General features: G+C 35.2%; 3 protein-coding genes across 11 annotated transcripts in view; 2 read left to right on the plus strand and 1 right to left on the minus strand.

The window, feature by feature from the left end:
• The window catches only part of rg (A kinase anchor protein rugose), a 211,871-nt gene that overhangs the window by 92,200 nt on the left and 91,798 nt on the right, over nt 1-27,873 (plus strand). The window lies entirely within an intron of this gene.
• On the plus strand, nt 599-27,087 carry LOC108083803 (uncharacterized). Of its 3 annotated transcripts, none has more exons than XR_011445499.1 (3): nt 599-1,421; nt 15,217-17,223; nt 26,799-27,087. XR_011445499.1 is itself a non-coding variant. In XM_070288016.1 (2 exons), the coding sequence occupies exon 2, from the start codon at nt 15,601-15,603 to the stop codon at nt 16,858-16,860; it is 1,260 nt and encodes a 419-aa protein (XP_070144117.1). In that variant the 5' UTR covers nt 599-1,766; nt 15,217-15,600; the 3' UTR covers nt 16,861-18,322. The 3 variants fall into 3 exon arrangements, 1 of the variants encoding a protein (XP_070144117.1); XR_011445500.1 differs by having other exon boundaries at nt 599-1,212; XM_070288016.1 differs by lacking the exon at nt 26,799-27,087 and having other exon boundaries at nt 599-1,766; nt 15,217-18,322.
• Nucleotides 12,642-13,947, minus strand: LOC108083805 (uncharacterized). Its single transcript, XM_017179747.3, has 2 exons — nt 13,661-13,947; nt 12,642-13,514 (listed from the first exon to the last, which is right to left on the minus strand). The coding sequence occupies exons 1-2, from the start codon at nt 13,845-13,847 to the stop codon at nt 12,679-12,681; spliced, it is 1,023 nt and encodes a 340-aa protein (XP_017035236.1). The 5' UTR covers nt 13,848-13,947; the 3' UTR covers nt 12,642-12,678.

The raw sequence follows: 27,873 nt of genomic DNA on the forward strand, positions 1-27,873 counted from the left end.
TCGCTCTCTCTTTTTTGGTAATATTCACCACACTTTCAGGACTAAGAGCCAAGAAAAAGTCTTTTCTCGCTGGGCGAGGGGTTTGTTTTGCTTTCGGCTTACTTGATTGTTTTAAATGGTTTCCAAGTGCGCTTTGGGGAATAAAAAGAAGCTGGCTAGAAGCAAAGAGGGGATTACAATTGTTTTTAATTGTTATTAAATAAAGAAATATTTTGTAGATTAAAAATTAATAAAGTTCTTAAACCGGAAAAATATATATTAAAAAAAGCTTATTGCTAAATGAAAAATAAAATGTAGATCTAGAGGAAAGGACCGACTTCTATATATATATATATATATAGAATTTTTTAATGTAACAAAAAATTATTTAATGTTAAAATATTGATTTTATTAAGAAAAGAAGGTATTTAATTTAATTTATATATTTTTCCGATTAAATTATTTATATATATAAAACAGTATACCGATAAATATATAATAATCTTTGCCATTTAATGATAAAATATTTATATTATCAAAAAATATTTGAAAGATTCTATTTAATATATTTATTGTATATTTTTTTATGTTATTTTCGATATTTATCACTAAAATTCCCAACTTGTTCTAGCTAGAAATTAGTTATGTTCTATGGGAGATTATTTTTATTTTGTAAATTTTTTACAGTAACTGATATGTACATACTTCCTAATAGATTCCCCTTAAGATGCTTTTAATGCCGGCTTAAAGCCTGATCGCTAGTCCCCCCTCTAACATTGTGTAGTTTTTCCCCGCATTTCACCTGAGCTGAGCTTTTCCTTTTGGATTTTCACCATGGCCCAAAAGAGAAAAGGTCTATAGACCAAAGAGAATGAAAATGCGTGAAAATGCCCAAGGAAGAGAAGACCGAAAGCCATTCGTATGCCATTCGGCTGCTTTACACGCACACATAGGCATAGCGGATGCTGACTGTTTGCAAAAAGAAAATGGAACAGAAGGCAATACAAAGTTGCCCGCCATCCTGGCTCTCTCTCTTTCACTCTCTCTCTCTCTCTCTCTCTCTCTTGAGTGTGTAAGTGTGCGTGTGTAAGGACACGCGGTTCGTGTGGCACGAAGGCAGGCTGGCTCGTCTGCAGCACTTATCTTCCATGGGATAAATCTCGCTGCTGCTGGGCTCCGCAGCAGTCTGTTTTCTATACGGGCGTCAAGCGGTCGTCGAGCACGGTTGAAACTGTATAAGAATATATATTTATATATATTAAATATATACAAATTGAAGCACAAATAAAAAAAATTAAAAAACAAAAACTAAAATAAAAAAATTTTAAGAAAAATATAGGAAAAATCAACGCGCAAAAAAATAAAACATAAGGGAACAAGAAACCAACAACATAAGCGGCAAATGCAAATCTTAAGAAGAACCTAAATACCAAGAAGTTGAGGTAGAAATACCACCAAAAATTTAATATTTAAAAATTAAAGTATACAAAAAAAAAACTATAAATTAAAACCATAAATTTAAAACAGAGAAATATAAAATATAAATAAGAAAAACAAGCAAACGCCGACGACTTCGTTAACGCGCGCCCAAAAAAACCCAAAAAAGTGTGCTATAAGAAGTTTAAACCTTGGTTTCTTCTGTCCTTTTTTTTTGTTGTCTTTTTTTTCTTGTTGTCTTTTGCTGTGAAACAAAAAGAAAACAAACAACAAAATGTAAAATATACAAAAAAAAATATATATAAAAATAAACAAACAAATAAAAATCAAATCAAGAGTATAAAATATTTGTAAGCTGCCACAAAAATAAATAAATGCAAAGAAATTCGAGTGTGTGACGCTTCTGTGTGTGTGTTTGTGTGTGTGTGTGTATTTATTTATTTGTGTGCGTTTGTGTGTGTGCTGGAGCATAAAAACAACAATAAAATATATTACACAAAACAAGAAAATACAGAAACTGTGAGAGAGACCAAGAAATATAAAAGAAACCAAACAAAGAAAATGGGAATTGGGGAATATATATGTATATATGTATATTGCTAAACATATATATATTTATATATATATATATATAAGTATAAGCAGCAGCAGCAGCGATAACAATTGCAATAAAAACAAGCACATAAACAGAGCCTTTGTGTGTGTGGCATCATCAGCCTTATATCGTAATCGGTGATTGTATCGAAACAGAGACCTTTTATATATTCATCTATATATATTTATGATTATATATACTTTTTTTTTGGAAATTGTTGATTTAATATTTACTTTTATATATTTCACACATTTATATTTATTAATAAAAGTGTGATTTTTTTTACAAGAAAAAATTGTATACAAAAATTTATGTTTATTTTATAGTTTTCAATATTTGTTAAACTTAAAAAAAAAAAAAATAATAATAAATAATAAATATAATAAAAATATAAATAAAAAAAACTAAATAAATAGTAATAAAAAAAAAAAAAAACGAAATGAATAAAAAAAAAATAATAATTAATCAAAATAAATACTAAATCGAAATTATTAAGATCATAAATAATAAATAATAAATCATTTTGATTTTATTTTTTTCTGCCTTAAAGCTGCACTAAATAATTAATTAATTAATTAATTTTGTTTATTAACAATAGAAAAAGAAGAAAATAGTTTGCTTTTTATTCAAATTATTTAAAAATTTGTGAAACTGAAGGCTAAATACGAATTCAACAATTAAATATTAACTTATAATTTTAATAAACTTGTTATTTTGTATTCAAAGAAGCACTTTCCTTTTGATTCTCAATTAAAAATTAATTATACTCTTTTGTATTTTATCAAATTATAACTTCCTTTCGTTTAATCAATTAATTAACAATTAATTCTTCATTTTAAATATTCCTAGCATCCAATTTGGCCCACAAATTTCCAACAATTGGCCACTTTTGTGAGCTTTGAAAACTATCTAATTGTGAAGGCTGCAATTGCAAATGCATTTTAATGAAAGGACTCCAAGAAGGAGTCGAAGGAGAGGGCTCAGAAGGAGGTCAGCCTCAATTTCGATTATAATTTAACTAAAGAGCCTTCGGAATCGGCTTCAATGGCCCACCTTGGAGAGATAATTAAATCAGGGTGTCGGTGTGGCATTCCCCGATTAAGTCAGGCATTTGGAATTAGGAATCAAGCAGCAGGAATCAAGTTCCGGCAAGTCACACACTAGGTGCTATGTGTATGCTCATTCATCTCACATTCAATATGCTCAATCCAGGACCTTTTGTCCTTGACTAATTGTTTATGAATTGTTATGTTGCCACTGCCACTGCTGCTGCTGCTGCTGCTGCTGCTGTGGAATAAGGACTTTTGATGTTGCAATAAGCTAAGCTTTTGCACTGGCACTTGCACATACCTACACAAACACACACACACATTTCACATATATACATACAAGTATATATTTAAATATATATACATAGGTATATATATATATATGAATTAAATAAATAATTAAATGAAAACATATATACTTAATAGAGAGCATGCAGTGCACGACGGACAGCTTCGAGGCAGAAGTTGTTGGCTTAAGCTTTTTGGCTTTAAATGTTCAATATTCAATTACACCTAAACACAATCATACACTACACACACACACACACATCTTACACTACACACACACTCACACAAATACACTCACAGTTTGGCAATGGCAGGACATTATGTTGAATAATACATGCAATTAAGCCAAAACTCACTGGACGCGGCTTAATTTTCTTGGCTTGAAAGCGATTTAATAATAATGCATTTCAAATAGCTCATTGACTCTAAAATCTGTGTTATTTATAAAAAGAAATTGAACTTAAGGTCTTAATTTTAAGCTAGGAACTTTAAATAACATTCTGGGGTTTTAAAAAATAATATTAATAAATTTTTAGGCGGCTTAGATAAGATTTTAATATTTCTTGTGGATTTTAAAAGTAATTAATTAATTTTTTATAATCCTTTAAGGTTTACAAAACCAAATAACATTTTTGGGGTTTTAAAAAAATTTTTAAATAATTTATTGGGCTTTAAATTACAGTTTAAACTAATTTGCAGAAACTTTGGAAAGTAATAATAACTTAAACAATACTTTTAAAGGCTTTCAAAAAATATAAAAAAAGTATTTTTTAGGGTTTTAAATTTGTATTTCTTTTTTTTTCGATTTTGTAAAATATTTAAATTTCAAGTTAAATATTAAATATGAAAATGAAAAAAACATAGCAATTTCAAGGATTTCCTCTTTGATTTTAACATATTTTTAATAGCTTATGTCTTGTCCTGTTGAACTTAACCCTTTTATCTCACGACTTGACCTGAAATTAGCTTTAACTGACCCAGCTCAAGTTCAAAGATTTTATTGTTCTCGTGTTTCTTTTTTTTTATTTGGGAATTTGTGCTTGACCCTTGAACAGTTCCAGATAATTTATTTCTTATTCTTGTCGAATTTTCGTTTGAAAAGTGGTGGTTTTGAATTATAGTTAGGGGGAAAGGAGAGAAACAGCTGCAATCACGGCTATAGACGCACTTTCAGGGATATTCGAGGGGTTGTCAAGACACTGGAAAAAAATAAACCTTTTTTTAGAGTAAAATAATATTTAAAAAATAAATAAAATGAATATCAAAAATTATAATAAAATAAATAATAATATTAATAAAACAAAAATTACACTCTAAAATTTAAAATGTAAGCTAAAAAGTTCTTATATAATAATATATATATACCAAGAAAAGGTTAAAAATACAAAAAATATATTTAAAAAAAATTGAGAAATCTTTAAGTAAAAACAAAAAACAATTAAGGATTTTTTTTAATTTTTTAAGGTTTAAAAAACGACCTTAAAATGTTCTTTATATAGAAAATCCATATTTTACTCCTTACTAAAAATCAAGAAATATATATTTTAAAAAAACCAAAAATTTTTATTAAAAAAAAAAACAATTAAACAAATTTAGACTTTCTCTTAGTACCAAAATTCTCTCCTTTTTGGTTTTCCGTTCTTAGCCAAGTGTGTGTGTGTTGATGTAAGGAGCAAGTGTAAATAAAGAAAAGTCGTGCCCGTTGTGCAAGCACTCAAAAGTGGCTGCACACTCACATAAGCACACGCACACACACAAAAAAAAAAAAATTAAAAGAAAAAAAGAATAAGAAAGAAAACACCGACTCACCTGCAGTCCTGGCACGTTTCTTGGAAGCGTGTGTGTAGCTTTCTCCAGCTCTGCTCTTCTGCTCTTCTCCTCTTCCTTGCTCTTTACTTGATATACTCCAAAAGGACTCTGTTTTTTTGTAATATATTTTTACTTTTTTTTTATGGGTTCTCTCTAGGCTAAGGTTTTTCAACAAGCACTCGTCGTCATCGATGTTTGCACGTTTCGCTTTATTTATTTGGAAATCTTTTCTTATTCCGACTCTCCAGCTCTTCTTATTTTTTTACGTGAGTCTGTCTGACAAAGTGTATTTGTATTTGCTTAAAAATCAATTACGTCATCATTGTAAAATGGCAATTGGATATATAACGATGGCAACGATGGTAACTCTGGCTGAGTTGGCTTCGTCTTCGTGTGTGTGCAAATCCATCGCCTTTCATCGGTTTGTTTGTTTGTTTGTCGCCTCTTCCACTCCACCACTTGTGTCAATACTTATCAGGCGATATTAACGTCACTGTGACAGGGTCCACCCCAGCCCAAAACCCCAAATACCCAACGCGCCACCCCCTTTTATATTCACCTGGCATCTGTTTGTGTCACATGTCCTTTCCCAAAAAAAAAAAAATAGGGAGTAAAAAAAATGAAACCCAGCATCGAATCGAGCGGAGAATCTTCTTCATTGTTTGCGCCATATTTTATTTATGTTTTGTCAATTTTTGTGCAACTTTTGCTCATCGCATTGTTGCCATCTACCCTTAACCCTTGTGACCTTACCCCCCCCAAACGTAGCCCACTCACTCTCGTTGTAAATGTTATAACGCAGCAGATTTGACAGCTCCTTTGGGCCATTTCATTTGTGGCAAACTTTTTCAATGGCCGTCAAATAATGCAGCCATCTGACATTGAAAGGTGTTTCTCTCCTCCTATATATATACCTCATATATATATATGTTCTGGGGGGGATTCATTCCATTATTGTCGTTTTGTGTTCAGTGCTTTCCCAATGGGATTTCCCGGTGCTTATCATCGATAGGTTTGTGTGTGTGTGTGGGGGGAGAGGATAGAAATCGGTAATTGGATTGCTTGACACTCTAGTATTTGGCCGATAAAATGTCATCGATAAATTTGGTTTTATTAGCGAGCATTTATCGGTATAATCAATCTATTTAAAAGAGCCAATACCCTCACCTATGATGATATTATCAATGGGTTTTGGTAATTTGATTGCAAAACTTATTAAGCGATAAAAGGTAATCGAAATGGTTTTTGCTATGATGGTTTATCGATATATTTGGTGGGATTGCTGAGAAAATAAAATGTATTATCAAATTATTTAGATTTAATATGCTAGAAAACTTATTTTGTAAAAAAACCTTATCAAAATTATCGATTTTTTACCAATACCTATAAAGTAAAATCGATAAATGGCTTTTCTATGCGAAAATTTATCGCTAAATTTATTTTTATATAATTTTTTTAAAATTATTTATTTAAAATATTCATTTTTCCTTATTTTCAATCCATTTCTATATCTCTCGAAACTCAATAATCAATTGAAAAATTAAATCCATCGGATGGCTAACAAAAGGAAACGAAAAGTTTTCAGTGAAAAAGCCCAGGACTTTCAGATTTTCCTGAAAAGGAGAATGCAAAAGAGTCGCAAGGTCCAGTGCCTTCTCTCTCCATTTCTCTCTCTTGCTCTTGTTGGGATTATGGGAAACCATGAATCTGGCGAAAAACATATTCCGATTCTCTGCCTTTTTCCCGGCTAGCCATATTCCCATTCAATTCAAACAGATTTCGATGGAAAAGAACCGACATAAATAAAAAAAAAAAAAAAAAAAAAATTGGACAGAAATGTGAAAAACTCTGCTCAGAACTGTAATTCATTTAAGTGTTCCATTGAGTGGTGTGTGCGATGTATGTGTGTGTGTGTGGGTGTGTGTGGGCACATGAAATTTCATATTTTTAATGACCATCGGAGGGGAAAAGGCTGAAGGCAGAAGAATGGTGGAGCCTCTCTCTCCTCACAAAAGGCATTCTTCGATGCGAAAACTGAAAGCAAACATCATGATGGCGTTGTCGATGTCGATGGAAAAATATAATAAAATCCATATATGCATACTTTGCATATTAAAAATAGCAGAGTACAACAATAAAAATATATATTAAAATAATATATATAAAAAAGGAAAGGAATTTGAATGCGAAACGATTACAAAAGAGTTTGCATGTTAAATCTTTTAAGCTTACATTTTTTTTTTTTGGTAATTATTTTACCAAGTGCCTTGGGCTTCTTTCAATATGAACTCACTCACTCACTCGTCTGGCGCTGAAGATGTTCTTAATGGTTCAGTTGTTTGCTCAGCAAATTGAACGAAAACAAACTTCAAAAGTTTGCACCAAGGATATGCATGCAGATGGCACACAGACGGAGTTTGGGCTATGACTAAAGTTATTCAAATGCATATGAGAAAATTATATAAATTATATAAATCTGCTCTACACAATTCCACTATACTGGTAAATAAATAAAGAAATTTGTTAAAAAGCCCCTTTAAGGAGTATTGAAATCTTTTCAAAATTACCCAAAAAGTATGCTACATTTTACAAAAACCCCATTATTTCTTCATTTTTATAGTATTTAAAGTATCATATTACCATGTTAATTAGAGTCCCAATTCAAATTGATTCTTACATTTCGAATCGAATCCTTGTTAATTAATTGCCTCAGCCCTTTGCTTTGATTTGTGCATTTCGATTGAATTAATTGACACTCGATGCTCCACCGCTCTTCACAGCCCCCGCAAGTATTCCAATAAAGCAAGTTCATATAGCATATACAACTGATATGAACCTGTTGTAATGTATATATATATACATATAAATTCATGATGTGGACCACAGAGTACGTGGCATAATGATCTCATGTTTCCGTTGGTTTTTGTGGTCAACTCGTGAATGCGAATTGCACAAATTGTTAACTCTCGTCGGGCCACTGTGACTAGTGCTTCTTCATTGGTCAATTTACAACTGCGGTCAATCATTTAAGAGCGTTACAAAAATTGTTGGGACTCAAAACATAGGAAAAACTTAAATTAAGCGAAAGTATCGATAGATTTAACAATGCCGAAAAAATATAATCGATAAATTATTGTTAAAAGTCTGAAAATAAATTTTAGAAATAATAATTAATAATTTAGTCATAAAATAAATTCTCAACGTGAACACAATATCGATAACTTATCGATAAATCAAGTCCTTAATTAAATTCTCGAAATTCGATATTCTATTTAAATTCTATTATGTTCACCACCTTTGTGTGCTCATTTGCTCATTGGGTTTTGCTGTAATTGTTTTAAAATTGTCACAATTGAATGGTGAATGCGGCGGCGCCTCTCCTTTTTGGGGGGCGTGGCAAGGCAACAAGGGCAAGGTTGCTGCAGTTGACAAGCCGCAGTGCCAAGCGTTTTTAAAAATTTATGCTGCAGGCAAGGACAAATGGGGTCCTTTCTGGGTTAAGGGATGGTTGGCAGTGCAGAGAGTTGGTCCCCCAAAAAGAGGTTAGTTAACATGACCTGCTGAGGTCCGAGCTGCCGAGCTGTGTGCTGTCCATTTGTCCATATGTCCTTGTCCATGCATCCTGCATCCAGCATCCGGGGTCTGCCTGCTGCCACAACAATAAAACGAACGAACGACGCAACACTTATGTTGGTTTACTTTTCCAGCCAGTCCTACAATTTTCCCCTCCATTTTCCCCAACCTTACCATTTGCCTTCGCTTTTAACCTACCACCCATGACTCGAATAGTCAACAACGGCAGTGGAAGGAGCCAAGAAAACTGCTGCAGCTAAATTCCAGCAAGTGTTACAGTGATGTTTATATATATATATATATATACATATGTATATATCTTGTATACATATATATTTTTAGGCAGGAAACATTTCACTTGGCGACTTTTAATTACTTTAATTTGAATTTTCAAGAAATTATATATTAATTTTACGGTTGCTAGATTTTAGTGGAGAAGCAGGCTAGAACTGGTTGGGAATTTTAATGAAAAAAAGTAATTTCTAAGCAAAAAAATTATGTAAAAAGTGTTTCTTAAAAAATAAAGAATTTCCCATAGAACACATTTAGTTTTTAACTATTTTTAGCTTTATATAAATAAATAAATAATTTAATCATTAAAATAAAAGTTCTACAAGATCTTAAATCATAGTTTTTTACAAAATAAAGTTTTTCAAAGAGTATTATTTCACTTACGTTGATTAAATAAGACAATTGGTATTTGTAATTTTCCAAATCATTTGTCACTTGCTGTAGTTTTTTCTGCAATTTTCCTTGTGCGCGTGTTGCTAGTGTTTTTTGCCTTTCCACTTTGGGTTTTTTTTTTTTTGTGTTATAGTTTTCCTCAGTATCCTTTACATATAAAACCAATATGTGTGACCATTTCCCAGGGTGATGAAAACAAATGACTGACGCAGATGTTGTGGCAAATACACCGTTTACCCCCTTTTCCTTTTTGTTTCTAATTAAAGTCCGTGGAAAAGGGAAGTTGCAACTAAGGAATTTCATTATGTACAATATATATATTGTATATATATATATTTTATATATATAGTGAAATGAAATTAACGTTTCTCGTGTCTTTCTTGCCTTTCTGCCGGCGGCAACTCACTCATTCTTCACTTCTGGTGACCATAATCACAGCTGCATTGTGTATAGCAATTAAAGCAGCAGCAACAACAGGCCAAAAAATATATATAAAAAATAAGGGAAAAGCTGAAAAACAGGCGGAAAAACTGAAGAGGGGAAAAATCGCAGAGGAAAAGATGTAAAGAAATTTCTTGTTGTTTGCTTTTTAATGGTTTTCAGTGATTAAATTGTTGATAACAATTTTAAGCTGCACTCGTTTAGGCATCACTCTGTCCCTTTTTTGCTAGCTCTATCTTTCTCTTTTTCCCCTGGCTACCTCTCTTGTACTCCTACAAACTATCTATCCCTCTCTAACATACTTTTTACACTGTAAATTGTTAGGATTATTTTACGTTGCTTAAAAAATATTAAAAAAATTTAAAACTAAATTCTAAAAAATTTTTAGTATCTGGGATTTAAATAAAATATAAATGAATAAATATATAAAAAAATAAATAATTAAAATTCTACATATTTATAGATTTAAAAAATTGATTACCAAATAATTTAAATATGTTTTCTTTAAATAAATTTCCTAATAAATTTAAAGTTTTTAAAATATTATTACTTTTAATTTTTAAAATATTTTTTCGAGCAGTGTATGTGTGTTTCCCTCGTTAGCATCTTGTTGTTGTTTGTTACTAACTTTATACAGACTATGGGCCATGTAAAGTTGAACGTGGGCATAACAATGTGCCCTTAACTTGGCCCACACAGACTGCAGTCTTACTCTTTTTCTCTCTCTATATGTCTCTGTCTTTTACCCTGTCTCTGTCTCTCTCTCTCTTTCTCTCTCTTCCTCTCCCTGTCAATTTCAATGTGCAATTACTTGGAATTTGTTTGAAGTTTTCAGAAGCAGAAGCAGTGGCAGCCGGAAAAGTTTTTCCAACCCCGCATACCCCCTGCACTCGCTCGTTTTCCACACGCACACATTAAAAATTTAATTAGTGAGTGCCTCAGCCTCTGGCTCTGCCACGACAGATCAGAAATCAAAACAAATCGGTCCAAAAAGTGAGAGAGAGAACTTTCCCAGGCAGCAGCAGCAGCAGCAAATTGAGTCTCAAGCGGAGGCAACAAATTTCGAATTAATTTCAGTTTGAGTGCTGCATAAGCTTTGCCTTATTTATTGCCTGTGTGTGTATTTATTAGCCTTGATTTAATGATAAATGATGAGCTTTTAATTTGTCAACTGGAGTGTACGGGAAAAGTTTTAAAGGATGCTCTTTGCTGACTTGAGTGGTTCTTGGGGAGGAAAAAAATGAAGCTAAAATATTAAAGTAAATTGTTTAATAAGTTCTAGATTTTATAATTGATTTATTTTCAATTAAAATTAATTAATAAAGTTTAAAATTATATATTTAAAGTATTTAAAATACTAAAAGATAGTTTTCAGGACAAGTGATTAGGATTTTTGTGTTTTTGCGTAATTGAAAACATCAATTAAAATATTAAAGTAAATTATTCAATATATTATATATTTTCTAATTCATTTATTTTTAATTAAAAGAGTTTAATATAAAGATTAAAATTATATTTAAAGTATTATTAGTCTAAAAAAAAAAATAATAATAATAATTAAAGAACTTTTCCAGGACTGAAAACAGATATTCGTAAGGCAAGTTATTAGGGATTTTATATTAAATTTATTTAAGTAATTTTTCAAAAATAAACCCACTCAAAAAAATAAGGATTTAAACCCGCTAATATAAGCCCATTTAGGATTTTCTTTTCCCTGTTGTTTTGTTTTTTGTTTTTCCCCCTTAAATAAACTCATTTTTTTCTGTATTCCATACCAGTTGGCCGCCTCAATTCGTTTCGCGGCTTATGCATTCTCCTGTGTTTTGTCCTCTTTCTCTTTTCTGGGGTCCATTTGGGATCCCCAAGCATGCCGCTTTGTCATGCCAAGGGTTAAGCCGAAGTGGTTAGAAAGGGGATTTCCGAATGGCGATAGGGGTTGGGCATAAATAACGACACGTTGTGCATTTTGATGGGAGGATGGCCAAGAAAAAACCAGGAACTTGGGGATTGGCCACGGATATCCAGATGGGATTGAAAAAGAAACCAAAAATACCCAAAAAAAAAAAATACCCAAACCTGGACCCTGACTCCAGTTTTTGGCCCTTTTCCGCGTCATTGCTCTGCACTGAAAAACCAACTAAAGGTTAAAGGGGTTGGAATCACACGAAAATGCTTTTATGATTATTACTCTTACTCCTTTTTCATTTTTTTTCTCTCCCCTTTTCGATGATTTTTATGATTATGATGACTTTGATGTCAGTTAAATGATGGTAGATATTCATCGAAGGCATGTTAAATCTCTGTTCAATTGAAACTTTTAGCAAAACGAAAAGGGAAAACATTGATTTTATTTGTTCTTGTTTTATTTGTTGTTTTTTTTTTTTTTGCTATGGAAACAATGAAGTTGTTTGCATTGCAGTTTAAAAGGGTCAATTCAATATTCATGGCTGTCAGGCTTATCAAAAATATGGCAATTGTTTTGAAATTTTTCAAGAGGAAAAAAAAAGGGATGTGGGTTGGGAGTGTAAATTGAGAGGGAAATATATATAGAGAACAAATAGTTTTGCTTAAAATAATATCAAAAATATTGTAAAGTTATATTTATAGAAATTTAAAATATCGAAAATTATCGAAAAATAATACCAGCTGTATATCGAGATAACAGGGAGGTCCAAAAAGACTCTACTCCCTAAAGAGTCTATGGAATAACACCAAAAGATATAACAAAAGTCAAAGACCAGATCCATCAGATCCTTTCCCTTACAAATTATAAAAATAAGCACCTCTCCAACGGGTTAACCAAAATATTTAATAAAACCACTATTAATCGGATTTGCCTTTGTCCATATGGTAGGTTGCCTTCTCTAATTTGACTAAACCCTCCTCCTGTAAGTCTCCATGTTCGGTTACAGTGGTCATCCTGGTTCGCTGCTCTGGTAAAACAAATGAAGGCCAAGGCATCTCCTTCCTCAAATCCTTTTTTTGTGCAGCCCCTCCATGGTTTTGCTGCTGCTTTAGATTTTGCTTAAGCGGCTGGGTATCTGTGATTCCAACTTTGAAGCGATTCTTATCTCGTACACTCTGCTCCTCACGCTCCTTAAGTATACATTTGCGGATCCAGGACTTGTCCAATACTGGTATTTTACTGTCTTTGTGCCGTATGATGCGAAGATCTGTAATTTCCGTACGCATTCGAATAGGATTTTGTTTCGTCTGGTCAAGGTTATCATCCCGGTAACGGGACCTGCTCAATACAGGTATTCTACTGCCTTTAGGTAGGATCGGTTTTGGATTGGGAATACAGAAGTTAGTGTCATTTGGCGTCTTCTTTATCTCACACGGCTCCTCCTTCTTGAGGTCCATTTCCATTTGCATACGGGTGAGGTTCCTGCTCGGTTCTTTATTATCAGGTTCTATCTGCTCCTGGCGCTGTAGAAGGCAACTTGGCGACATCTTGATCTGTTCCTTAAGATCTATTACCGTTCCCATTCGGCGGGTGAGATTACAGTTTGGCATCTTTTTACCTGTCTGTGGTAGCTGGGCCAACAGATCCATATAAGTGCGTTTCCTTGGCGGCATTTTTGGCATTGACATGGCGTATCCTTGGTTAGGTGATAATGGGGTCTGCGGTTCAGCTGGCTGTAGAGTGTTGTTTTGGGCTGAGAAAAGAAAGGTATGAATGTGATTTTCCTTAATTGTAAAAATATTGTTTATTATTTAAGAAAAATCGTAACTAAATTTTTACTTATATCAAGAAAATTGTGCCTAGAGTACAAATTTTATGGACATAAGGGAAAAAACTCACTTGTGGTTGGGTCCCGGCATAGCAACTCTGCTCGGGTGTAGATCGTCTTTCGTGGCACAACAACTTGCTGTGCCTGGTCGTCACCTTGAACTGCTGAGGGCTGTAGAATTTGCTGTAGGCCCTGCTCTTGGCCGTAATCCATGGGACGCATGTGGTTTAGGCGGTTTTGATAAATATCTGTTGCCATATCTGTTGAAATTGCGTTAATATATTACTATATATATATGTTGTGGAATGATGTGAGTTAAAGGAGGTACTGTTTTATAATGACATCTGTATATCCGGGAAGCTGAAATGATGTTTATGGCGATGACATAAAAGGAGAGATTACTACAATGGCCTAACAAATTCAAATCAAAAATTGAAAAAAGAAATAAAGCCAGAGCAGTAATCGTTAAAAGGTCTCATTGGGCTCTTGTTTTTTGACCATAAAAAAAGTGCAACACAGTCTCATATGCAAACAGCAGGAGAGAGTGGAGTGGATTGGAATGTTCAATGCATATACAAGCATATTTCATCCTTACTCTGAACTCCAATTTTGCCATGAATAAGGCATGAGTCAAGTTGAGTCCTCTCTATCCCACTCTCTCTGTACTCTGTTTATGTGCTCTGCGAAATAATTCACATTTATGAAGCCCATATACACAGTTGCCAGCAGACAGACAGTTTGAATAGGCTCTTATGGGTAACTTATCGATTCAATTGAGAGCTGGGTAATCCTAAATAATTCAGGATATGCAGGATATGCACTAGGCACAAGGCAAACGATTTGGGTTTGTTAACCTTTTGATATTTGAATATGCAGAAGCATTTAGTTTTCCCAAGTTTATAATTTTTTACAAATTTTTAAGAGCTATTATAGATGCATAAAGAATATAGGAAAGAGCTGTAGATAAAGTTCTTGGAGAAAAGTAATCAATTTAAGGAGATTTTTTTTTGTGGAATTTTATAAATTTACTTAAAATTTTAAATAAAATGAATTTCTTTAAAGAGAAACCTTTACTCTCCTTATCAGCTGTTTTTAAAAATTTCGTCAAGCTTTACGACCTAGCTTATAGTCACTCCCTAGAGTCTGGGTTTTATATTTCTTTTTCTAGGAAACTTTCCAAAAAAAAGCCATTGCAAACTTTCTCCAAACACACTCACACACACACACACACACACAGCACAATAAACATTAAACAAAAGAAAGCTCGAACTTTTGTGTACTAATCTCTCTGCTTTGCTCTGCTCGCCAGATCTCAAATGTAAATAATTCTATATCTATATAAAAATTTGTATATATATATATAAAAAACAATGTACTGGTATGTGTATGTGTCAACTTGTATGTGTTCCGTTTCATTCCGTTCCGTTCCGTTACGTTACGCACAAGCTTCCAGCGAGAATATATATAGATGTAGCGTTCACACTTAATTTATGCAAATGAAAAGTGCGCACACAAAAGGCAAAAAGTGTAAAAGACGAAGATAAAGATAAAACGACAAACAGATTCGAAATTAATTTGCATTGAATAACAAAAGGGAAAAACGCTTCAATTTCAATTTCAATTCCAGCCAAGGATAAACCGGAAAACCAAAAAGGAAAACCAAAAAACAAAATACAAAACAAAAAAAAAAACAAATCTAATAGAAAAACCTCGAAGAAAAACCACACAAAAGAGTAAACTCAAATGAAGGAAAATGAAGTGCCAAAGTGTTGAAAATAAAGCCAAAACCAAGAGACGAAATTGAAATTTATGTAAAAGAAAAAGAAAAGGAAAAGAAAAGAAATCGTTTCGTTTCCATTCCGTTCCGTTTCGTTTCGTTTCGGTTATCACGCGCGTTTCGTTTCGTTCCGTTGCCTCCGTTTCGTTTCGTTTCCGTTTCCGTTTACGTTCCTCGTTACCGTTACCGTTACCGTTTCGCTCGGCATCAATTTCAAATGGCTAGCAGCTGCTTATGATGGAGACATTCCTCGTCCTGGGCCTGTGTTTCATCCTGTACGAGGCATTGGATTTCTTTCAGGGCTGCATTCACAGTAACACACCATCGCCAAGTGATCAAATCGAAGCCTATCGCCGCGAGTTGGACGAACAGCGTCAGCAGCAGCAGCAGGAACAGTTCCTTGCCGGCCTGACCCCACTTTTGGGCGCTCAGTTTGCCGCCGCCGCCGCAGCCGCAGCTGCAGCCGCTGCTTCGTCTGCCGGTGGCTCCCAATCGACGCTGGGCAGCACAACCACGCCCACAGCCTCCACGGCGAGTGTGATTAGTGATTCGTATGATCAGGAATCACAATCCCAAACCCAATCGCAATCACAATCCCAGTCAAATCAGCAAGCTTTGCACTCACTAAGCACTCCCGGCCTGTTCCGTCCCGCCGCCCTGGGCTACTACGATCCAGAGGATCCGCTGCACGCCACCTCATCGCTGCCCCGTGACTATTATTACCTGCAGCAGCAGCAACTAAAGAACAAGGTCAGCTCACGTTCGCTACTCTCCAAGTTCTCGTCAACGAACTCGGATAATCGCATCCATCCCGAGGCAGGAGCCGGGGCCGGTCACAGTGTCCTGGGCACAGCGGCGGTGATAACCAGTCAACCCTTGCCCGCTGGTGAAATACCACCGAGTCTCTTTGATCCAGGCCAAGGTCAGCTAGCAGGGGGAGTGACCACAACGGCGGCTAATCATCATCATCAACATCTGCAGCAGCAACAGCTCCAATCATCGTCACCGCTCTTCATAGAACTGAAGCGAGCGATCATCAGTCAGAGTAATAATAATCATAGTCAGAACTCGCAGTTCCCCGAGGAGGACGATACCGAGGAGGATCAGTGTCCGCAGTGCGAAGAAGAGCATATTCAATATTTGGCAGATACCCTAGAAGATAGCCAAGAGCAGGACGACGACGACGACGACGACGACGACGAGGACGAGGACGAGGACAACGACGAGGAGGCGAACGACGTGGAGGTGCGAAATCTGGTGGAAGAGCAGCATTCCTCTTACGTGGGTGGAGCCACCAGTGAGCCGGATATTTGTGCTGCTGCCCGGCAATTGCCTCGTATTCATCACATAGCCATCGACGATATTGCTGGACAGGATTACAACGGGATATCGGGTCACAATTCGCACGCCGACTTCAGGGAAATCGAGTGCGAACGTCTGCGACGAAAGTGCGTGAGCGTTAAGCGCATCTATAGCATATCCGAGAAGTTCTAAATCAGATCAGATCACCGCTATCAGAGATCAGTCGCCATTCTCAATTCAATATCAGATCATCATACCTGTACAAAGACCAGCCCTCACCATTGCACTTCAATCGAATTGAAAAATTTATACAAAAGAGACTCTAAACGAAACAAAAACGAATCGAAATCAAAAATCGCCTAAATCGAAATCAAAGCCAATCAAAAGTCCAACTAAATCGAGGCCAAAATCAATCAAAGAAACCACAAAAACAAAAAAAAAAAAACATAAAGAAATCAGTTTTCAAATTCACTTCAGCAAAAAAAGCAATCGAAATCGAATCAAATGCAACCAAAATCACAAAATTATTGCCCAATGCGAAACACCCCACACAAGGTTAGCAAAAAAAAAAAAAAAAGTCTAAAACTACCAAAAGCCAACAAACTGTAATAAACTTAACAAAAGAAGAGAAAAACTATTAAGAACAACTAAAAAAAAACTTAAATTGAACCTACAAGAAGCAAAAACCGACACAAAAAAAGAAGAAGAAATATAGAAACTAAATTAAAAATACTCGTATACATTGCCCAAAAGAATTTGCACAGCATTTTTGACATTTCATCTTCGGTTTTGATTTTTAGTTTTGTGCTTTCACCTCTGCCTGTCACCTGTTTTCTTTACCCATTCCTCAAAGTCACTTAAAGTCCACTCAAAGTCACCTAAAGAAAGCCAAAGTCACCCAAAGTCGACTATAAGACACCAGAAGTCACCTTAAAGTCACTGTCAGTCCACTCAGAGTCACCTAAAGTCACCTTAATTCACTCACAAGTCACCTCAAAGTCGACTTAAAATCAACTGAAGTCACCCAAAGTCACCTTAAGTCTTTCAAAGCCACCTAAAAGTTACGTAACTTTTTTTTAAGTCACCTTAAGGCACTCATATTCACCTTAAGTCAGCTAAAAGCCACCAAATTCACTCAATAGTCACTTAAAAATTACCCTAAGTCACTTTAAATCAAGAAAATTCACTTAAAATCACCCAAAGTAACATAAAAGTCCACTTAAAGTCACTATCTTTTCATAGCTCTTGGGCCAATGATAATGATTTCACCAACAGTTCGCCAACAAGAAGCAGCCAGCATTGCACACACTTTTCACCATAGCCCCTCACCAATTAGGAATTATTTCCTTAATCTTGATAAAAAAAAAAAAGAATTTTAAAGAAAAAAAAAAACCTCCCTTCTAATACATTTTTTATCACATTGCACTTTCTTTATTTTTTGAAAAGGCACTTCCACTTTTGATCTTTCACCACATTCCACAACCACCAACCTATTTTGATCTCTCTCCCCCTCGTTCTCTTACTCGCTCTATCACACATTAGCTACCGCTCTCTCGTTCTCTCCTTAGCTCTGGCTAATAATTCCCAACTAACTTTTTGCAGCTCAAAAACCACTCAACAACACACTCGCACACGTGACGGTGTGGTGTCCAAAGAGTACTAGTAAGGTCACAAACTAACTATTATAACACACAGAGATTCCCACTGCATATTTTATTATCTCGAGATGTGGAAAATGTGGATGTGAAAATTTTGTTGGCTTGGGCTGAGATTTATGCGTCTGGTGTTTCTACGCGTGTCTAAAATTTCTGCCTTTATGTTGTACTCGAAACTTTTTACTTGTGTTTGTTGATTTTTGAGTTACCTTTTTTTCACTCTATATATTTTTTTTTGTTGTTGTTGGCTCTTTGTTTTGGTTTCCATTTTTGTTTTCTATTTTCCAGTGAGAATTCCCTGGTTTTTAGGGATGAACTGGGGAAAACAACAAATATGCTAACTAGTTGGCTTTGGCCAGGTCCTTGTCCCTCTATACGAAGGAGAGGAGAGTGAGAAGGGAAGGCATCTTTTAAACCTCTGCTTTCGAGTGTTATGCAAAGTAAATTGTACATAATTGTCAGGACTAGGAAGGCCCTCACATATATGCAAATGACAAGAGCTGGGAGCTAGGAAGCTGGGGAGTCGAGGACAATGACTAATTTTGCTGTCATTGTTGGTGGCGTAACACAAAAAGGAGGAAAAATGAAATAAAACGAAAAGTAAAGCCTTAGTAAGGGTATAAGGGGGGAGGGAGTAGAGGCAGAAAAAGCTGTAGAGCATTACTATCATATCTTACAAATTGTCCCCCATTATCCCTTACTCTTTCTTGCTATCTTTCTCTCTCTCTATATACATATATATACTCCTATATATCCTTTCAATTATTCGATATGCTTTCGGACTATATAAAAAAATATATATATATATATATATATATATATATGTGTGTGTGTGCTTTGTATTCTTTTATTCCTTGGACCTCGTTTTCATCTCCAGTGACCATGTGTGTTTGTGTATCCTTGGCCCGCATCAAGTTAACATTTCCCCCCCCTCCTGCAAAACCTAAGCCTCACTCTCGTTCAGATTTTCCCCCGATTTTCCCCCGATTTCCCCTTTCTTTTTTTTACCATTTGTTTCTCTTTCCCACTCTCTCTCTCTGTACTCGCTCTCTTTTGTGCTCGGCGTTCAACGTTCAACGTTCGTAATCTTTTGGTCTTTTCTTCATCATCGTTTAGCTTGATGTGGTTTTCCCCCGACTTAATCAGTTTTACTATTGTTTGTTTTTACCAAGCACACACACGCACACACACATCTCTACCCCGAATGCCGAATGCGTGTGTGTTGCATATACACACATGTATATTATGCCACAGTGGTTTTCAATATAATAGTTGCCTAGTTTGTATTTAATAATTTAATAAATGGATTTTTAAAATTTTATTGAATTTTTTACATGCTTTAGAAAAGGATTTAAAAAATTGAAATTGATATAGCACAAATTTTAAGGAAAAGGGAAAATAACCAATCAATGCATTATTATTTTTTAATAGCTCCTTACTTACTTATTTAAATAATTTAAATAAAAAATTAAAATAAATTTATTTAATTATTGATAAAGATTTCACAATTTTATCACAGTATACCTCCCAAAATGAATATATGTATATAATATTTTTAAAATTTAATAAAGAAATAGAATAAATATGGGCTAATAAAGAACACTTTCCTTGTAACATTGCATACCTTTAGGTGTTTTTTAAAAATAGTGTTTTCAAAACACAAAAGAAAATGTTTAAATATTTCTGAGAATTAAACATTGTTTTCTGTTTTACTTATTTTTTGCTAAACATTGTCCCCATTTTCTCTTTTTTGCCTCCAACTGTGTCGTATTTGTAGGGGATTTCCTCTTTGTTGTTGCGCCAAAAAGTATGCTGCGATTTTTTTTGTTTCATGTTGAATAGTCAGGAACTGGCAATTATATAGCATAGATAAATACACGCTTGTGTGTCCATAAATGCAGCATCATGGCGAGTATTCAAGCAAACCTTTCTATACTCTACTCTTGGCTAACTTTTGCCAAAAACCAGAGAACCCATCTATCTCGCTGGCCCCAACCTCCCTTTTGCTCACCCTCTTTGGCTTTTCCTGCTAAAAGTTGTGCCGCGTCAAGGGCAATATTCTTCTGCATCATTAACCCAGCAGCAGGCCCCACTCTTTGCTGTCATGAGAAATGACCCACAGTCATGCAGTCACGGTCAGCTTAACCCATTCGTGCCGGTTAAATGAATGAAAAAAAAAATATATATATATATTAAAAATAAAGGAAAATCGAAGCAAAATCAAAGCAAAATTGAAGCAAAATTGAAGCAAAATGGAAGCCAAATTAAATCATTATATAAGAATAAAGCCGGCTAAGAAAATTTAAGTGAAACAAATGCCTTCTACTTATACTCAACTTAATTTACCCTAAGCCACGAACACACACATCGTGGGTGTTAGTGTGTGTTCGTGTGTGTGGGTTAATTCCCAAAGACGTATTAGCCCAGCGGAATTTATCCAAGTCAATTAATCTCGGCGTCTGTTCCTGTGACTTTACAGAATTGATAGCTTCGTGTGAGCAAGGGGCGTGTGTGACTCCCCCTTATTTTGTGATTTATACTTGCCTTGGCTGCTACGTGTTTAGTTTAGTTTAGTTTATATATAAATTATGCCTTAATTAATGTCATTTTTTGTGACTAAACTATAAACTGATTTAGTGAAAACAAATCCAGTTTTCTTTCTATATTTTGTAAAAAATGTATAAAACTTATTTTTTATATAAACTGTTTTAAGGGATAATTCCTAGTTACTTGCTTTATTTATTTTTTTTTATAATTTTTTAATCTTCTTTTTCTTTATATACTTTGTTTCTCACTTTAAAAGCTGCTTATAAATTTAATCCCTTCTTCTGCTGGCTCTCATTTGTTTTAATTATTTTCCTTTTGCTAATTATTATTTTTGCAGCTGTAAATGCCGCACGGATAAAGTTTGCTTTTAACTTTACTGATTTCTATATGTGTGTGTATTTAATTTATAGAGAAAGTAAAAGAAAAAATGTATTTTGTGCGCAACTTTGTTTGCTTTATCTGCTGCGGCTTAATGAGGGTCACTATCTATATAAATATATTTATATTTATATATACCCAATCATAATATGTATATTTCCAAGTAAAATTCAACTCATAAACCCTCTTTCTTTATGTACCTACTTTAATTATTTTATTTATATCTTATGAAATAGTTATTTTAATTATTTATATATTTTTCTATATTTTTTCTATATTTTTCTACATTTTTCTATATTTTTTAATAATTCTCTAAATTTTTCTATATTTTTCTGTATATTTTTATATTTTTCAATATTTTTTTAATATTTTTCTATAATTTTCTATTTTTGTATATTTTTGTTCTAAATTTGTATTCCCTTTTTTAACCTTCTTCCATAACATTTTTAATTAGCCCAACTTAAACACTTGAAGAAATACTTAAACCCAAGACTAAGAGACGGGAATAGATCTTATGAAAGGTAGCTAGGCTCAAGTAGGGTGTGTTTTTTTTTTACCTGTTAACACCTGACCACTCGAGTGTCGTTTGTCGAGTGGCAGGCAGGCAGGTGAGATGTGGCAAGAAAAAAAAATAGTGGAAAAATTACGGAAAACGTATGCGAAAAAGAGGGAGAGAGATGCTGCTGCTGCTGCTGCTGCTACTGCATTTACTTCCGCCTGCTTTCGCTGCATTCGAAGGCGTTGATGCTTGCATTTTGGAATAGCCCCGGCAATTTGCATTCTTTGTATGCCACTCTCCTTTTTTTTTCGACCCCCTTTTTCCATTTTCCCCTTATTCCATTTTTTGTTGATCCCCCGGAAAACTCAGCCGGCAGGTGGCATGAAAATTTAATTACACGCCTCGCTGAAACGCTGTGGTTCTGATTCTAGGGGTCTGTTTTTATATTTTTATTTTAACTGCAGATTAATGCAGATAATGGGGGTTGTGAAAAAAAAGGTTTAAGATTTTTTTTAAGCCAGGGCTAAAATGAAAAATAAATAACATTTTAAGTTTAAGAGTAGTTTTCAAAAAGGATAGCCAAAGCTGTACAGGCTTATTATTTATGATCCAGAATCACCTGTGCTCTTCTGTCTTGTCTTGTCTTGTTTTGTTTCTGCCCTGTCCTATCCTGTCTTGTCCTGTCTTGACGTGTGTTAAACATGAAACCCAGTCGATGGACTCATCTCGAGGCAAAATAATACGCCTCCAGTGTGCGTGCGTTGTTTGTCTTGTCTATTTGTGGCGGTTGTCAGGCGCACAAAGGACATTGACGGTGGCCGTGGGGCAAACTGGTCATGGTTTCCCCCCACAAATCCCCTTCAACAAATACCAGAAAAACAAGCAGAAGCCTAGTCCTAGTTCTACATACATACATATATATGCATATAGATGTATGTACATATTTCGCCACAAAAATATCATTTACTGCCCAGGTATCATCATAATGAGCTTTCGTCGTTGATGACGACGATTCTCTCTCTGTTCGACGTTTTGCCAATGAACTGTGCTAACATAGGAAAGTTGCGATAAATATGAATTATTTTTCTCTGGGCAGCTAAAAATCATATTACGTATACGCCCCCTTGTCCCGGCTTGAAGAAAACTTTTGCACATTTCAATGGCAATAAAAGTGATTTAATAAGGCGCAAAACAGCACAACAAAGGGGCTAAAATATACATACATACATATATCTATATATATATTTATATATATGTATATAGCAAAAGAAAAAAAAGAGAAAACCAAGAACGAAATCAATTTGATTTGTCGCCACAGACGTCTTTGGTGGGTGGGTTGGCTTGGTTTTGGTATTTTCCTCTGCTGCTGCTGGGCGGTTAACTCTGCCAGAGCCACGCCCCGTGCGTGTGATTAAGTGCGCGTTTAATGTGCACGCCATGGCCATAAAACAAATTGTATGCAATCCTGCCACCGAAAGCTCTCGCAATTTACTCCTTCCAAGCAGCAGCAGATTTTTACCCCCTGAAAAAAAAGCCCCCGTTTCCCCAAGTCTGGCAATCCTTCTCCTTTTGGTCCGGCGATGGACCGGACCCCGGGTTGGGAGGATCTAAAAAGTTTTTGTTCCCGGAGCCGGGTAGAGCGCTTTGAAATGTAAATACGGCTCATTATTTCCAATGCCTTGCCATTCATTTGCAAAGTTTCCAGTTTTGTGAACACAAAAACACACACGCAAAAGGGTTCTACACAAACCACTTTTAGCCATGGAATACCTAGGAAAGGATCTTCCAGGAAGGCCTTAAAAAGTATTAAAATCGATAAATGAATGATAAATACATGAAATTAGGTTCAGTAGTTATCGAAATGAATTATTATGATATTTCAAATTAAAAAAAAAAACCGGTTAACCCAAAAAAGTTATTAGTTTCCAGTGCATTTATACAGTGAATTTATTAAAAAATTTAAAAAATTTGTAAATTTAATTTTATTTCATATATACTTTAATTTTATTTACAAATATGATAGTTATCGGTATCTATAATTAAAAATAATTATTATCTTAATTATTTAAAAACGTATATTTGATTTTTAAAAGGAATTTCCACTTAAATGATATCGAATATACATTTTATTGCTATTTATTTTACATTTTTTAAATTTAATAATTAATTATTTTATTTAACTTAGGGCTTTAATTTAAACCTAAACAAATTATATATACTTTTTTTAATTATTTTCCCACTATAATTTTCCAGTCTTTACCTTTTTTAATTTTCCATTGAGTTGATTTATTTACATTTATTTATTTATCGATATTTATCGATTAATTTATATTTCGACTTGCAGCTCTAAATAGTTAATATATAAAAAAAAAACAGGCAACTAAAAAATTTTACCATTTCCTTTTTATTTTCCAACCACTGTGCGAGGTGATAGCAGGGAGACTGAGTCTATGGGTTTACCTTTAATTAACTGTAATGCCATCAGGCAGCAGCAGGACACACACACACACACCCACACCCACACACACTGGTCAACGTGTGTGTAATGCCCCTTTACCTTTGCCTTGGACATTTTCCACTCCAACTTCCTTTCCCCTGATGTGTGTGTGTGTGTGTTGGGTTTATTATTTTCACTTAATTTTTGCTAGAGTTTTCTCGATGCTTTTTTGTTTGTTTTTGTTTTCGTTTTTTTTTTTTACCCCTCAACTTTTGACCCCGGCTCGTTCAATTTACGTGCCTCTGCCAAATGGCAAATCATCACAGCTAGACAGAAAATGAAAACCAAAGGACCTTTCCAAGAAACAGAATGTGGAATCTTGTTTGTATAACCAGGAGCAGGGCAAGATGTTGCTCAAATTGACTTCGGTTCGAGCGACGGATTACCTTTACCAAGGATGGAGAAAGGTAGAAAGAAGTCTTCCTGCTAGAAAAAAAAAAATATAAAAACAAACAAGGAAAAAGGCACAGTTAAGCGACAAAGGAATGTTGTTTCGCCTGCTGCACAATGGCAAATAATTCATAACTTGGCTCAAAAGTTTGATTTAGCTGCAGTTAATATACAGTGGCTTTCCCACTCTCTCACTCTCCTCTTGGTCCCCTTGGTCCTCTTGCCCTTCTGTTTTTCCACAGTCGCTTTTCGCTCGTTGGCTTTTCCTGTGCGCTGCTGCCAACACATATTTCTGTCTCTCATCCTGCTTGGGCCATACGTCGGCTTGCATAAATTTTACCCAAGCCGGTCCAGGCCAGGAGGACTCCTCCTCCTCCTCCTACTGTTGACAGGCTCCTGTGCCTGTGCTCTCTTCTCTGCCTCCTCCTTTGGGGGCAGCAGATAAATTACGCTTGAAGCGCCAGGGCCAATGGAAGCGGAAGAGCCAACGGATGACGGCTCTGGCCAAAGCCAAAGCCAAATGCGGACCCAAAGCCAGAGGAGACGAGAGCCAAGGACCCCAAGAAGAACTCACTAGCCTCTGTCTGACTGTCAAGCAGCTGTATGCTTATTTTTCTTCAACTGTAACTGTAACTGCTGCCGGTGGGGAAATTCCGGGGGAAAAAAAAGAGAACGAGTCTAGAAAGAAACGTACACACACACATGGAGGCCGTTGGCAGACAGGCGGCAAAAGTTTCCACTTGAATTTGTTTGGTTCGATGGCTAAAAAAGAAAATTAATTTGAACATTTTTCAAAGGGGTTCTAAAAAAAAAGGAAGTTTAGTTTAAAAAGGAATAATTTTAAAAGAAAGTTTTTTTAAAAGGAATTTTTAAAAAGAAATTTTACATTTATAAATAGCAACAAGTTTTTTAATGATTATTTATTAAAAACTTAAATTTCCCTTCCACCCTGAACATTTTAATTAATTTCAGGCAAACATTTAAGCTAACCAGAGGTTAAAACTTTACTAACAAAAGTTTAAACTCTTAAAAAAAAAAAAGCAAAACTATTAACCAGAGGTTAAATATGAAATGTTCTACTTTTCAATTGAATTGGAATATAAAATAAATGCTTAATAAATTCTGAAAAAAATCCCCACAACTTTTAACCAGAGATTAAATATTCAATATTCTTTAACCACCAACTAAGTGCAGAATTTTATTGCCTTGACATTTTTGTGACATGACAGCAAGTGTGGTGCCATAAGAACCGAAACCCAGGGACCAACCGACCGACCTCCTGTCAGCTTTTTAGACTATGCTCCTGGCGAAATTTCTTGTGCTGCTGCTGCTGCTGGTGTTTTCCCGATGTCTTCAAATGGCATACGGAAGCTGAGGCGTCTGCTATAAATTTTTAACAACCATTTAACTTGAATTTTATTAGTCCCCAGTCAGCGGTCAGCAAGGAGAAGGAGAAGGAGGAGAAGTCCTGTGACTGATGCTCTCTCTCTGTTAGTCGTGGCTGTCATGTTGCCTTTTTGGAATATGCTCGTATATTTTGGTATACAAAGTGCCAAATGCTTGCCCACAAAGTCATCACAATGACATTTTGCATTTCGCAGTTCATTTCCTCAGTTCCTCCTTGGGTTCTCCCTACTGTCTTGTCTATTTTCTGTGTGTATGTTTTTCTTTTTATGGGAATTTTTTTCGTTGCCTACTTTCCTCGGTTATTGATAGTTACAACACCCCCCGATGTTTGCTCTGTTTCCTCAGCTTCCTCTCTCTCTATCTATCTCTCTCTCTCTATCTATCTCTCCATCTCTCTCCCTCGAAGGGACATAAATTATATATGGAATAGTGAATAGTGACTTGTAGTTGGGTCACTGTTTTGGCAGTAACAGTTTGCTGCAGCTTCAGTTGTCCGCCAGCCTTGGACCGATAACCATGTTTAGTTCTGACTTTTCTACCAGTTTTCTTTACATAGATTTTATATTTTCCAGTTTTTCCTTAATTTCTATTTAATTTTTTTTTTAATTATTTTTCTGTGCTTCTTGGCAAATTCTAAAGAAAAGTACTAATTTTTGTGATTGGTTTCTGTTTAATGTGGGTTTTTCTACACAAAAATTTAATCGAAATTAATCGAGAAAAACAAAAAAACCAAAATTAATCGAAAACATATTTGCAGTTGAGTAAAATGTGCGCTGATAGACTAAGAAAAACAGTTAACAAAAGCATAAAAAAACGCGTTTAAACTACTTTCTAAATCAAAGATTAAAAGTGCAAAACAGTAACCGTTATAATAATCGGAAATAAACGAAAAACAACGATAACTGCAGCCCCCGATAACCAGCGATAGTACCGATGGACTCGCTGGAACGTCTGATGCGAGCGGCGCCTCTGCCACGTATGCTGACCAGCGGCGTGGTGGCCACAGCCGCCGCCGCTGCCGCCGCTGGCAAGGGCATTGTCAGTGTGGGCGGTGGTGGTGGTGGTGGTGGTGGTGGTAATGGTGGTGTCAGTGCAGTGGGTGGTGCTGGTGCCGTCGGTTCAGGTGGACAACAAAGAGCCCTAGTTCATGCCTCGCTGGCAGCGGCCACTGTGGGTCGCAAGGGACGCCACCTGACAGGCACCTTTTGCCTCACCGGCGACACCATGGAGGGCATCATACAGTGTTTGGTATTTCTCAAAGCATTCTCGGTAAGTGAAGAAGTGAGGGTTCCATGGGGGGAGGGTCGGGGAGAGATCAAGATCCGATATATATATATATATATATATATATATCCCCGATATTCCCATATCCCAGCCATCAAACACACACACACACACACACACACATGCTTTCATCCCCATGGCGCACAATTCAATTTAGTTTTCGGTTTGCGCTCGACTAAGTTTTTACCAATTTTTTTTTCTCTCTTTTTCTTTTTTGTTGTGTTCCCTTTTTGGTTTTCCCTTCCTTTTTTTTTTTGGTGCTGGAAAAGTGTGCAATAGGCTGTAAATAGGCAAATACATTTGCTGCCTGTGTGGCAAGCTGATTTTGGGATTTTATAACTAAATTTTTAGAGATGCCTTTCGGGTAGGCAAAACCTTTGACCTAGTTTATGGGCCCTTTCTCTTACGTTCTTTTGCTTTTTTTTTATATGTATTTCTTTTTTTTTTAAGCAAAACCGAAACCAAAATATGTAGGAGGGTGGGGACGGGTTTTGCTGTGTAATAAAGATTTTCAGCTTGTCTACACACATATATATATATTTTTCCCA

Source organism: Drosophila kikkawai, chromosome X (assembly GCF_030179895.1).
Source record: "Drosophila kikkawai strain 14028-0561.14 chromosome X, DkikHiC1v2, whole genome shotgun sequence".
Taxonomy (NCBI): Eukaryota; Metazoa; Arthropoda; class Insecta; order Diptera; family Drosophilidae; genus Drosophila; species Drosophila kikkawai.